We start from the raw sequence: 13,775 nt of genomic DNA, 5'->3' as shown, positions 1-13,775 counted from the left end.
ATTACGATTTTCACACCAATTATCTTTGTCCTTCCCACGTTCAGGAAATGCAGAAAACCTTTTGTGGTTACTACTTATGTAGCTCTTGTATCTTTTGGGAGTTTTTACCAAAGATTCCAGACAGTTACGGACTCTGAAGCCTATTTCTAAGGTGCAACAATTTTCGGCCCCTGTTTTAACAAAACTCTCTCATAGTGTTTCTTCCCCAGTTATTATGCATCCTGGTCATAATAAACTCCGGCAGCAAACAATCCTGTGTTTGTTCAGACCACTACTCTTTAAAAAATTATTGAAAGTCGTCTGGTCTGTATGTAAAATCAAACACCAATGTTTCAAATCTCCTGCAAGTGCTGTTATTACAGTGTTAATCATTTCTTCATCAGTCAGATTGCCAGGTAGTATTCTTTTGCTGTTCTTTATAAAGTCTACATGGGCCACCTTTCTTCACAAACATCTACATGTTTATGCAGTATGCCTTCATTACTTGAAACAATCTTCCTCAAATTTGAAACTTCAGTTCCTTTTTCCCCTAATATTTCTGCTTTAAGGCAAGCACCTTTTATCTTTATTTGAATCACAAGCTCAACACTTTTCTGGATTTTCTCCAGTTGGTGTCATTTATCTGAACCTACGTATTTGCAACATTTGAGTTCAGATTCTCCATTTCTACTTTAATACTTTTAATTTCTTTATTCAGCACTCATATATTTTTGGCTATGAGTCCACTTTTCTGAAATTAATGTCTGTCTTATTGCACTGGGCATCAGTTTTACTATTTTGCTACTTTGATATCCAGTTTCAATGCTCTGTTCATCAATTTTACTACTCTGGGCCTTGATTTTGTCACTTATAAGCAAATATTGACTTATTCATATACAAAATGAATTTCCTCTATGAGTTCATGATCATTGTGAATATTTTCTGAATAAAACCACAGAGATCGCTTATTAAAAATTCTTTATTTATTACAACTTTTTGGCTACTGCTATCATCAGACATCTGCAATTAAGATAGAAGGAAAATAAAAAGAGAGGTCTTTCTTGCACAGCAACAACCTAACACAATTAATAAACTGAAAGGTTAAAAAATTTTTTTAAGGATACTCTCACCAAGAATCCTCAAATGTATCAGTCCCTAGAGTTTGTATGTGGTTGTGAAAATAACGTTGCGTACTGTGTAAATAGAGTCACAATGTATATCATCCCTTTACTGTATTACTATAACAAGAAGTTAGTGAGACTATTTTATGGGCTTTATTACAGTGATTGTGTAACTAAAGGATTTTAAGCACTTGGACCATTGGTTTCATCTCCAAAACACAACATTATTTTACACAGGAGAATGTATATTCCATGGCATCGTTTGAGCAAGGATTTGTTTAGCATTTGTAGTTATCTATAAGCAGGCTAAATTATGGTCTCCAGTCCACATAGGATGTATAATTTTGAAATAAGTGTTAACAATTTTAAACTACAGGAATTCATTAGATAAAATGGAACCTTCTAGCATTTATCTCGGTGGTGGACAACTTCGATAAATTTATCAGCATTAACAGCATCTATGTAGTCTCTAAAATGGCATATTAATAGACTATCAAACCAATCCCTCACAATAACGTATGCTAACTAAACTATCTAGCTTTGAAGGAATATGTCTCTTGTGTTATCTATTCAAGCAATGAGCAAACCCCCTTCTGTAAGTTGGAGGTCCTTTCAATGTAATGATACCTGGCAACACTTGTTTGGAACACTCTTGAGGCAGAAATGCATTACACCATATTCAACCTCTGTATCAATTACTTATTGAAGAGTGGCTTCAAAACAGAATGGAATAAGATACATTCAATCTTTCTTAAACTAGTAACTTTACTCATATTTTTAGGTCTTATTATAATTAAGAAAATCAAACAGTGCTTTTACAGTTAGTTTCAACATTATTCACACTCAAGCACCAGTTGGGATTACAAAATGAATACTACCACAAGTTATGTGCTAAGGTTGTAACTGTCTTAAAACACAGAGAACTAATTGACAATAAGTATTATATCACAGCAAAGAAGATATTGAGTCATGCACTTTGACAAATCTAATGAAACTGTCCATTCCCTGGAGGCAACGATGCCTTGAACTATGGTGATGATAACGTTGACTAGTATTTCACAAATAGTCCAGGATATAGATTGCTCTAATATAATTCTTCTTTCTATATGCGAACACGATAAAGCACTGAACAAATATTTCAGAGAGCAGTATTCTGCTTTTGCGTCAATCTGAGGTATAGTGACAGTAAAACTGAAGATAATTAGGCTCGTTTCCACTCAAGGTGCTGGTAGTCTAAAGTATAGTAACTGACAGATTGGTCTTTTCTGTCTTGGAAAGCTCAGTACACACTGCTACGTCCTTTATTTTTATGCGCTCACTAACCTCCTACATACAAAGGGATTTCGCTCCAGCCTTTCCTTCCTTAAAAATACATTTCCCCATATCGATTCCAATGCATGAATCAGCAATAAGACCAACATTTTTTTCATACATAAACAACCACTAAAAATATTAATGATTGCTCTAAATAGTGAACACTGTATACACCTTAATGAACAGATAATAATAACAATAATAATAATAGTAATATGAGAATAGTTATAATAATGGCACTAAGTATGGTGTTACTTAGTGTAGGTCACACTGCTGCATTTAATCAGTAGGTCACACTGCCCCATTTCCGTCAACAGACGTCTATATGCTGTGTGTGAACACTCTTGATGGACTGATCCATAGCCTCAATTAATCAGTGTCGTGACCTTCAAATTATTGTTTTGAGCAACCAATGCTGTAATTTCATATCGAGCGAAATATTTCCATAGGTTGTAATGTTGGTCATATAACTACACCAGAAAAAAGCAACACTGTATGTATTTGTGCATGAAGAGTAAAATAACACAGATAATTTACAAGCAGGTAGATAGACACATTGGGCCTAGGCAGAGATAGACATGAGAGAACAGAGTGGTAAAAGATAAACAGGAGTTTATGGATGTAGTATAATACCAGAAATGATGAGGAAAAGAGTTTGGCGACTGACAAATAGAGAAAGACAGAATCGTAACAAGAGGAGAAGATGTGTTTCACAGAGAGAAATTGTCATAGGTACTGATTTTTGACATAGAAATTGTAAGGAAAACAAACAAAAATGAATGATAATTAACTGAAACCGTCAGCTGCTGACAGGTGTTGTTGATATACCTCGATAGGGACAGCTGAAAATGTGTGCCCCAACTGGGACTCGAACCCAGGATCTCCTGCTTACATGGAAGACGCTCTGTCTATTTGAGCCACTGAGGACACAGAAAAATAGTGCGACTGCAGGGACTTATCCCTTGCACGCTTCCCATTAGACAGGCATTCCCAACTGCCCACAATCTACATACATAATGTACCTATTAGATATTTGCCCATCCACTCATTACTTGCGCACACTAAGTTGACAATTCACGTAAGAGTTTGAGCAACCTGTGTGCATTCGCACAGACGAAGGTTAATGGCTGGATAGCCTTTAACTACACTCCTGGAAATTGAAATAAGAACACCGTGAATTCATTGTCCCAGGAAGGGGAAACTTTATTGACACATTCCTGGGGTCAGATACATCACATGATCACACTGACACAACCACAGGCACATAGACACAGGCAACAGAGCATGCACAATGTCGGCACTAGTACAGTGTATATCCACCTTTCGCAGCAATGCAGGCTGCTATTCTCCCATGGAGACGATCGTAGAGATGCTGGATGTAGTCCTGTGGAACGGCTTGCCATGCCATTTCCACCTGGCGCCTCAGTTGGACCAGCGTTCGTGCTGGACGTGCAGACCGCGTGAGACGACGCTTCATCCAGTCCCAAACATGCTCAATGGGGGACAGATCCGGAGATCTTGCTGGCCCGGGTAGTTGACTTACACCTTCTAGAGCACGTTGGGTGGCACGGGATACATGCGGACGTGCATTGTCCTGTTGGAACAGCAAGTTCCCTTGCCGGTCTATAAATGGTAGAACGATGGGTTCGATGACGGTTTGGATGTACCGTGCACTATTCAGTGTCCGCTCGACGATCACCAGTGGTGTACGGCCAGTGTAGGAGATCGCTCCCCACACCATGATGCCCGGTGTTGGCCCTGTGTGCCTCGGTCGTATGCAGTCCTGATTGTGGCGCTCACCTGCACGGCGGCAAACACGCATACGACCATCATTGGCACCAAGGCAGAAGCGACTCTCATCGCTGAAGACGACACGTCTCCATTCGTCCCTCCATTCACGCCTGTCGCGACACCACTGGAGGCGGGCTGCACGATGTTGGGGCGTGAGCGGAAGACGGCCTAACGGTGTGCGGGACCGTAGCCCAGCTTCATGGAGACGGTTGCGAATGGTCCTCGCCGATACCCCAGGAGCAACAGTGTCCCTAATTTGCTGAGAAGTGGCGGTGTGGTCCCCTACGGCACTGCGTAGGATCCTACGGTCTTGGCGTGCATCCGTGCGTCGCTGCGGTCCGGTCCCAGGTCGACGGGCTCGTGCACCTTCCGCCGACCACTGGCGACAACATCGACGTACTGTGGAGACCTCACGCCCCACGTGTTGAGCAATTTGGCGGTACGTCCACCCGGCCTCCCGCATGCCCACTATACACCCTCGCTCAAAGTCCGTGAACTGCACATACGGTTCACGCCCACGCTGTCGCGGCATGCTACCAGTGTTAAAGACTGCGATGGAGCTCCGTATGCCACGGCAAACTGGCTGACACTGACGGCGACGGTGCACAAATGCTGCGCAGCTAGCGCCATTCGACGGCCAACACCGCGGTTCCTGGTGTGTCCGCTGTGCCGTGCGTGTGATCATTGCTTGTACAGCCCTCTCGCAGTGTCCGGAGCAAGTATGGTGGGTCTGACACACCGGTGTCATTGTGTTCTTTTTTCCATTTCCAGGAGTGTATATATGAAGATAGTAACTGCTCTCGAAAGAACAGATACCATTGATGACTGTGCAGCTTCTCTAGAATAAATGATAATTAATTGAAACCCTCAGCTGCCGACAAGTGTTGTTGATATACCTCGATGGGGACAGCTGAAAATGTGTGCCCTGACTGGGACTCGAACCTGGGATCTCCTGCTTACATGACAGACGCTCTATCCATCTGAGCCACAGAGGACACACATGAATAGTGCGACTGCAGGGACTTATCGCTTGCACTGTTCACGTGAGACCTACATTCCCAACTGTCCATAATCTACATACATAATGTACCTGACAGATATTTGCTCATGCACTCATTACTCGTGCACACTAAGGTGACGATTCCCATAAGAGTGCCTTCTATTGTAGAACAGGTAACAGATTACCTAAAACATTTTGTGTCATGCCACACCACTGTTTGGAGACTAATAGTAGCAGCCAGAATAGGGAATTACCATCCCATGAGTAGACTGACAACACAAAAACTGTTGAGGTGCGTTGTGAGTGGGAAGCATGGGCTGCTGATGAATGGCCTTGCATTGTGCTCAGCAATTAATCACAGTTCTGCACCACTCCAGGTGACCATCTTTGGCGACCATGGCAGTGACCAAGGGAGAGGTCATATTCTTACACTGGTTTCGAGAAGCACGACGGTATTTCTCCTGCCATCATGGAGAAGAACATAACTGTTAGTGATTGAGGGAATTCTGACAACACAACGGTATGCCACATAGATCTTGCATTCTCATTTGTTACCTCTCGTGTGACAATACCGTGGTGCCAGTTTTCAACAGGATAATCATTGTCCACACATGGCTTGTGTCTCTATGAACTGTCTGCATAATGTTATGACACCCTTCCCAACGGAAAGAGTGCATGCGTCCAGGCCAGAAGGGGAGGTAACGTCTTACTGATAAGTGCGCTCTTAATGCCAAGTTCATTATGAATTTGACTCTAATTTGTAATCAATGAAATAACATCACATACCCTGTGAATCAGTGAAGTTTCATTTCGTTTTCTCCTTGTCTACTTGGTGCTTCATTTTTTTTTATCAGGCTGTGTACATTAAACCATTACACCTCTTCAGTGTAGTGATACTTCAGTGACAACCGTCAAATTCTTTGTCTCTGTGTTCTCTGTAGCTGGGACTTGCATGAACAATTGTGTCTGTTGTATGAACTGCTACTTGTAGTGACATCCACAATACTTTTGTTCTGCCAGTGTATACTAAATGTAATATTATTTCCCTGGCAAGATTTATCTAAATGAACAATATGTTAGTTCAGAGAAATAAAAATTCTGATGCTGCTCAAGTATTTCAGTCGTCAGGCGACTATATTCTGCGGCCCTATCAAAATTGCAAGAACACCTCTTCCATCCGATTCCCATTATATGCAGTAATCTCCTTAATGTGACAACAGATTAAGAAAATTAGATTCCTCTCCTGCTTGCTGTGAGGAGCTTTGGCACAAGAGATTTTCTTCTCCACTTAATAGAAATATCTTATAGTCTCTGTTATCATATACTTTTTTAATTCTTTATGTTTTTACTAGGAGTATAAAAAGACATTTCACCACCACAGATTGTATTCTTTAGTATTTGTCTTTCCTCGTTAGAAAAGTCTGTCGCTTCTGGCACGGCAGGAGAATGCTGCTCACGGGGACTCACTTTTGTTCCTGATGCTCTTGTTAAAAATAGATAAAACTGCAATCGACACAATGTTGCTTTGTGTATAACACCACATGTTATCTTCTTACAGCTGTCCAATATTTATTTCAGATGGCCAATACCATTTACCTTTGGCAGCAATGGGGAAGAAGGAACAGAGAGAAAGGTATATTTCTCCCTAATCCGGCACACCCCTGGCAAGCACTTTACTGAGTTTTCTGCTGTAGTTCTAACAATCAGCAGCAGTGGTCCCCACTCAGGCCTCCACAGTGCCCCAGTGCACAAAAGCGATCCTGTAAAGGATACCACTATTAGGCATGTTCTGCAACAGTAATCTATACAGGCACAATGAATATGAGGGTGAGTCAAATGAAAGTCTTAAATATTTTTTAAATATTGTTTATTGTGCAGAAGCGGTACTAAGCTGTATCACTTTTCAACATAATCTCCCCCACGCTCAATGCAAGTCCTCCAGCGCTTACAAAGTGCATAAATTCCTTTAGAAAAAAATTCTTTTGGTAGTCTGCACCACCACTCATGCACCGCATGGTGAACCTCTTCATCAGAACGGAACTTCTTTCCTCCCACTGCGTCTTTGAGTGGTCCAATCATATGGACATCACTTGGGGCAAGGTCTGGTGAGTATGGTGGATGAGGAAGACACTCAAAATGCAGGTCTGTGATTGTTGCAACTGTTGTACGGGCAGTGTGGGACCTTGCATTGTCATGTTGCAAAAGGACACCTGCTGATGGCAATCCACGTCGCTTTGATTTGATTGCAGGCCGCAAATGATTTTTTAGGAGATCTGTGTGTGATGCACTGGTCACAGTGGTCGCTCTAGGCATGTAATGCTCCAAAATGACGCCTTTTTCGTCCCAAAAGAGAGTCAGCATAACCTTCCCTGCTGATGGTTCTGTTCAAAACTTCTTTGGCTTTTGTGATGAGGAATGGCGCCATTCCTCGTTCGCTCTCTTCGTTTCCGGTTGGTGGAAGTGAACCCAGGTTTCGTCCCCAGTAACGATTCTTGCAAAGAAGCAATCACCTTCTCGTTCAAAGCGCCGAAGAAGTTCTTCGCAAGCATCAACACGTCGTTCTCTCATTTCAGGAGTCAGTTACCGTGGCACCCATCTTGTAGACACTTTGTGAAACTGCAGCACATCATGCACTATGTGGTGTGCTGATCCATGAGTAATCTGTAAACATGCTGCAACGTCATTCAGTGTCACTCAGCGGTTTTCCTTCACTATGGCTCCAACTGCTGCAATGTTCTGTGGAGTCACAAGTCGTTGTGCCTGACCTGGATGAGGAGCATCTTCCACTGAAGTCACACCTTTGCGAACTTCCTACTCCATTCGTAGACTTGCTGTTGTGACAAACATGTATCGCCGTACTGAACCTTCATTCGTCGATGAATTTCAATAGGTTTCACACCTTCACTATGCAAAAACCGAAAAACAGAACGCTGTTCTTCCATGGTGCAAGCCCGAAGTTGGCGGCCATCTTTATACTGAAACTGCGACGGTGTGTGTGCATCTGCACTATGCTGCCACCTATACACCACGCTTACCAACTTACAGGATAACGGCGCTAATTTTCGGTTTGTTATTACAAATTTAAGGTTTTCATTTGACTCACCCTCGTAAAAATTCGTGGGCTTATGCACGCGATCTGTTGTAGAAGTACATACGATGTTGTTATGTTCGACATATTAATGTATGTACTGTACTTGAAACGTACACCTACAAAGCTAGTGTCCAGTTAAGATATTCTGACATACGGCGCCCCAGAAGCATTTGATACTTTAAGAGAGACGAGAACGAATAAAATTTTGAAACCACTGGTCTCCAGTTTTCAGTACTATACTGCACCGTGTTGTATTACATTATTGTAGTGGAGAGGGAACTTACGATACAGTTTCCATTTCACATCAAGTAGGAATATGTTTCGAGTATCTTTCAAGTGAACAGAGAGAAACGAAGGGTTTCCTGCATATGGCAACAGTTATTCTGCACAGTTGAAATGCTCATGCAAAGATAATACAGATTCTTCAACGATCTCTGATATTTTGTAGCGGCGTCGTTGAGAAAAACAGCTGATAAAGTTTGAGAATTTCAGGACTAATTAACCAATAATGAGACACTAAAATTACTTGGGATTTTTTCGCGTTTAGTTTTACGCCGAAGAGCCAAAGAAACTGGTACACCTGCCTAATATTGTGCAGAGCCCCCGTGAGCACGCAGAAGTGCCGCAACACGACGTGGCATAGATTCGACCAATGTCTGAAGTAGTGCTAGAGGAAATTGATGCCATGAATCCTGCACGGCTGTCCATAAATCCGTAAGAGTACGAGGAGATAGAAATCTCTTCTGAACAGCACGTTGCAAGGCATCCCAAATACACTCAATAATGATCATGTCTGGAGAGTTTGATGGCCTGCGGAAGTGTTTAAATTTAGAAGAGTGTTCCATGGAGCCACTCTGTAGCAATTCTGGACTTGTGTGGTCTCGCATTGTCCTGCTGGAATTGTCCAAGTCCGTCTGAATGCACAATGGACATGAATGGATGCAGGTGATCAGGCAGGATGCTTATGTACGTGTCATCTGTCAGAGTCGTATATAGATGTATCACGGGTTTCATATCACTCCAACTGTACACACCTCACAGCATTACAGAGCCTCCACCGGCTTGATCAGTCCCCTGCTGACACGCTAGGTCCATGTATTCATGAGATTGTCTCCATTCACGTACACGTCCATCTGCTCGATACAATTTGAAACGAGACTCGTCCGACTAGGCTACATGTTTCTAGTCAACAACAGTCCAAAGTTGGTATTGACGGGCCCAGGCGAGGCGTAAAGCTTTGTGTCGTGCAGTCATCAAGGGTACAGGAGTGGGCCTTCAGCTCCAAAAGCCCTTATTGATGATGTTTCGTTGAATGGTTTGCTCACTGACACGACACAAAATTGAAATCTGCACCAATTTGCGAAAGGGTTGCACTTCTCTCACATTGAACGATTGTCTTCAGTCGTAGTTGGTCCCATTCTTGCAGGCTCTCTTCCGGCCGCAGCGATGTCGGGGATTTGATGTTTTATCGGATTCATGATATTCACGGAAAGAGATAGATGTGCTGTTATACAAAAAGAAACGTCACCGTGGATTGCTAATCATTATTGTTATTTCTTTCCTTTCTCAGACGTTATGTCTGGTTAAAAATGGAAAGTGACGCAGACGTTGATTAAGCGTGACTTCCTTTTAACTGTACAGTATATGTTACATTGCATTTAGGAACTTTCGGGTAATTGAACACGTATCAATAATTACAGATATCTGTAGTTGTATATATACGTTTTGATGTAGCTGTATTGCGTTGATGTACTGGTGGATATTGTGTGCTATGAATCCTGTAGTTGACAGTACAATTGGTATAATGTCAACTTTATCCTGATGTCACATGTCCTTGACTGCCTCAGTCAGTTGGATGTATTTTTCAATTTTTTCTTTTGTTTTCTTCTGTATATTTGTTGTATCAAAAGCAAAACGAGGATAATGAAATGTAGTCGGATTAAGTCGGGTGATGCTGAGAGAATTAGATTGGGAAATGAGACACTTAAATTAGTAAAGAAGTTTTGCTATTTGGGGAGCAAAATAACTGATGATGGTCGAAGTAGAGAGGATATAAAATGTAGACTGGCAATGGCAAGGAAAGCGTTTCTGAAGAAGAGAAATTTGTTAACATCGAGTATAGATTTAAGTGTCAGGAAGTCCTTTCTGAAAGTATTTGTATGGAGTGTAGCCATGTATGGAAGTGAAACATGGACGGTAAATAGTTTGGTCAAGAAGAGAATAGAAGCTTTCGAAATGTGATGCTGCAGAAGAATGCTGAAGATTAGATGGGCAGATCACATAACTAATGAGGAAGTATTGAATAGGATTGGGGAGCAGAGAAGTTTGTGGCATAACTTGACTGGAAGAAGGGATCGGTTGGTAGGACATGTTCTGAGGCATCAAGGGATCACCAATTTAGTATTGGAGGGCAGCGTGGAGGGTAAAAATCGTAGAGGGAGACCAAGAGATGAATACACTAAGCAGATTCAGAAGGATGTCGGTTGCAGTAGGTACTGGGAGATGAAGAAGCTTGCACAGGATAGAGTAGCATGGAGAGCTGCATCAAACCAGTCTCAGGACTGAAGACCACAACAACAACACATTTGTTGTATTGGGTGTGGATATTTCGATTAGTTGTATTAATTTCTTCTTTTTATTGGTGAGTATGATGTCAGGTTTCTTATGTGGTGTTGTTTTATCTGTTATAATGGTTCTGTTCCATTATAATTTGTATTCATCGTTCTCCAGTACATTTTTGGTGCATACTTGTATGTGAGAACGTGTTGTTTTATTAGTTTATGTTGTATGGCAAGTTGTTGATGTGTTATTTTTGCTACATTGTCATGTCTTCTGGTGTATTCTGTATTTGCTAGTATTATACATCCGCTTGTGATGTGATCTACTTTTTCTATTTGTTGTTTGCAAAGTCTGCATTTATCTGTTGTGGCATTGGGATCTTTAATAATATGCTTGCTGTAATATCTGGTGTTTATTGTTTGATCCTGTATTGCAATCATGAATACTTCCGTCTCACTGTATATATTGCCTTTTCTTAGCCATGTGTTGCATGTGTCTTGATCGATGTGTGGCTGTGTTAGATGATACGAGTACTTGCCATGTAGTGTTTTCTTTTTCCAATGTACTTTCTTTGTATCTTTTGATGTTATGTGATCTAAAGGGTTGTAGAAGTGGTTATGAAATTGCAATGGTGTAGCCGATGTATTTATATGAGTGATTGCTTTGTTATTGTTATTATTATCGCGAGAGCATCAGGAGCAAATGTGGGCCCCCATGTACATCGTCCTCTTACGTTGCCAGATACGAGAAGAGAGCTTCCAAAGCATATGGTGTGGAACAAAGAGGGCAAGACTGGCAGAGAACAAACTGATGACGTCTCCATTTATTCTGTGACTTCATTTTCAGGAAGTACATTGCTCACTTACCTTCTTGTATCCACGTTACAGTAACTCTCTCTGTGTTTATAAAACACTTATTTCGACTGACAGTCATTGCATCCAGATGGTCACTGACGATTTGTTGGCAGGTGCTTGATGACAGTAATATGCGGCGGCGATTCCGTGTGAGCAACTACCAGTCGGCAACCCGTGTGCAGCCATTTTCGGCCACAATGCCCATGAGCCTCAACCCCAACTGGAACGAGGTCCGCTTCAATCTGGCCGACATCACGAGGCGGGCCTACGGCACCGCCTACGTCGAGACAGTGCGCGTTCAAGTGCACGCCAACTGCCGACTTCGGAGAATCTACTTTTCCGATAGGCTCTATGCAAATGACGAGCTGCCTAAAGATTACAAGTTCTTTCCCCGAGTCAATTAATACTTAATAAAATATAAATGATGCACTTGCAACAAAGGCGTCTACTGGTTCACATTTCTTACATCTCAACTATGCTTGCACCTCACTCAATGTGGCACAGTAGGCACGTATGTAACGAAGCAGGGTTTCCCACTGCTATCCTGTTTTGGTTTTACACTTCTTCAGTAACTTAATTAAGCAATTAACTTTTATTTTTTTTCATTTTCACTACTCAGATTCCGACTACAGATTCTGTGGCCTTCAGCCTCATAGAACAGAATTCAGAAATAGTTTAAATAAAATTCCCCTAGTAAAATCTATTATTTCAGTACATTATAATGTCTATTCTGAAAGTAATGAGCTAATTAGTTTTATTGGAAATGCATCCTATTAAAAGTTATGAACAATGACGTACATTGCGCAATACATATTAAGTAAAATTCGAGTGAGCTAATAGAACCCATTCAACTATAAGACTGCATCCAAAAGAAAGCCTAAATTTTACTGATGTCAGCAAAGTGTTTAAATTAACCTAAAGTCTATTAGTTAAATAGATATTACGACTTGAAATCTGTAGCCTGTATGACTTTCAGTGCCAATTGTGACCAAACTACTGAATAATTCCGAGAACTGTTTTGATACTTTCGCTACACATATTTTTCTACGTAAAATGACTCCAGTCTCAACTTTGTAAGTGCATTAATTAAGAATTAAGTAAATTTGAATAAGTAAAAATGATTGTTCAAGAGGGCTTATAAGTCGGGAATACCCACTGCGGATGCAGTTAGTTCTGCGTATTTAAATTGATACAGCTCACTCATGTTATTTAAGTAATAAAACCCAATAGTTAACTTCAAAACCAATTAGAAAGGATCATTTTAACCCTGGGAGATTATAAACTATAATGTAATAACAGAAATAGTCAAATATTCAGGCACTCGTCTATATAAGATCCGATCTGGTGCAGTTCTCAGTTAGTTCTCGGTCAGATTCTCATGGAGCAAAAGTGCGGCAAGTCGGTGCCGGAATGTGATGTGATAATACTTGAAACAGAAGCCTAACTTTTCCGGTCGGTACCAAAAAAGTGTAATTGTAATCGGCTTTGAGCATTTAACGCGTATTGTGAACATTGTTAAAGACTGGAAGTTTTTGACCTACCTAATGTGACGGTTATTAAGTGTAAGAGGCCTGGCCGCATGAATATTGTGTGTGTGAGTGATAACAAATAAATCGCACTGTGGTTGTCAAAAGCGTTCAACAATGAATACGGTCTTGACTTTTGATTTTGGAAAACATAATCTGGGATCCTGGCTTCTTAGCTGCAGTGTTATTTAGATTAGACGGACACAGCTACCGAGAAGATAATATTGAATAAGCAAAGCAAGGTAGGTCAGGAACACGGTGCACTTATCTACTGGGTGAGGAAATGTTTCACTACATCCGGTTGTGACGTGAACTTTAAGTGGCACTAATACAAGGATTCAGCCTGGCACGTTACACGTACCATACCAAGATATCCAGTCTCATGTTTATTTCAGTCAGAGATCACTTTTCAGTACTCTCCTAATAAGCCAGAATTTCTCTAATTTTTCCGTCGTCACCATAAAACGCCATGGTAACTGTAGGAAGTAATATATTTTGCAACTCTTGTAGGAATTTGGGCTCTCGAAATATTGCGAATGA

At 41.3% G+C, this 13,775-nt stretch overlaps 1 protein-coding gene across 1 annotated transcript in view; it reads left to right on the top strand.

Annotated features, from left to right (window-relative positions):
- The window catches only part of LOC124594415 (cilia- and flagella-associated protein 20-like), a 32,557-nt gene extending 20,444 nt beyond the window's left edge, over positions 1-12,113 (top strand). Inside the window, exon 3 of the mRNA XM_047132786.1 lies at positions 11,823-12,113. Coding sequence (XP_046988742.1) covers positions 11,823-12,113 — 291 coding nt within the window. The remainder of the gene's footprint in view (positions 1-11,822) is intronic.
- Positions 12,114-13,775: the final 1,662 nt, after the last annotated feature.

Source organism: Schistocerca americana, chromosome 2 (genome assembly GCF_021461395.2).
Source record: "Schistocerca americana isolate TAMUIC-IGC-003095 chromosome 2, iqSchAmer2.1, whole genome shotgun sequence".
In the NCBI taxonomy this organism is placed as follows: domain Eukaryota; kingdom Metazoa; phylum Arthropoda; class Insecta; order Orthoptera; family Acrididae; genus Schistocerca; species Schistocerca americana.
Note: the sequence above shows the minus strand (reverse complement) of the source record. Positions and strands in the feature narration are given on the sequence as shown.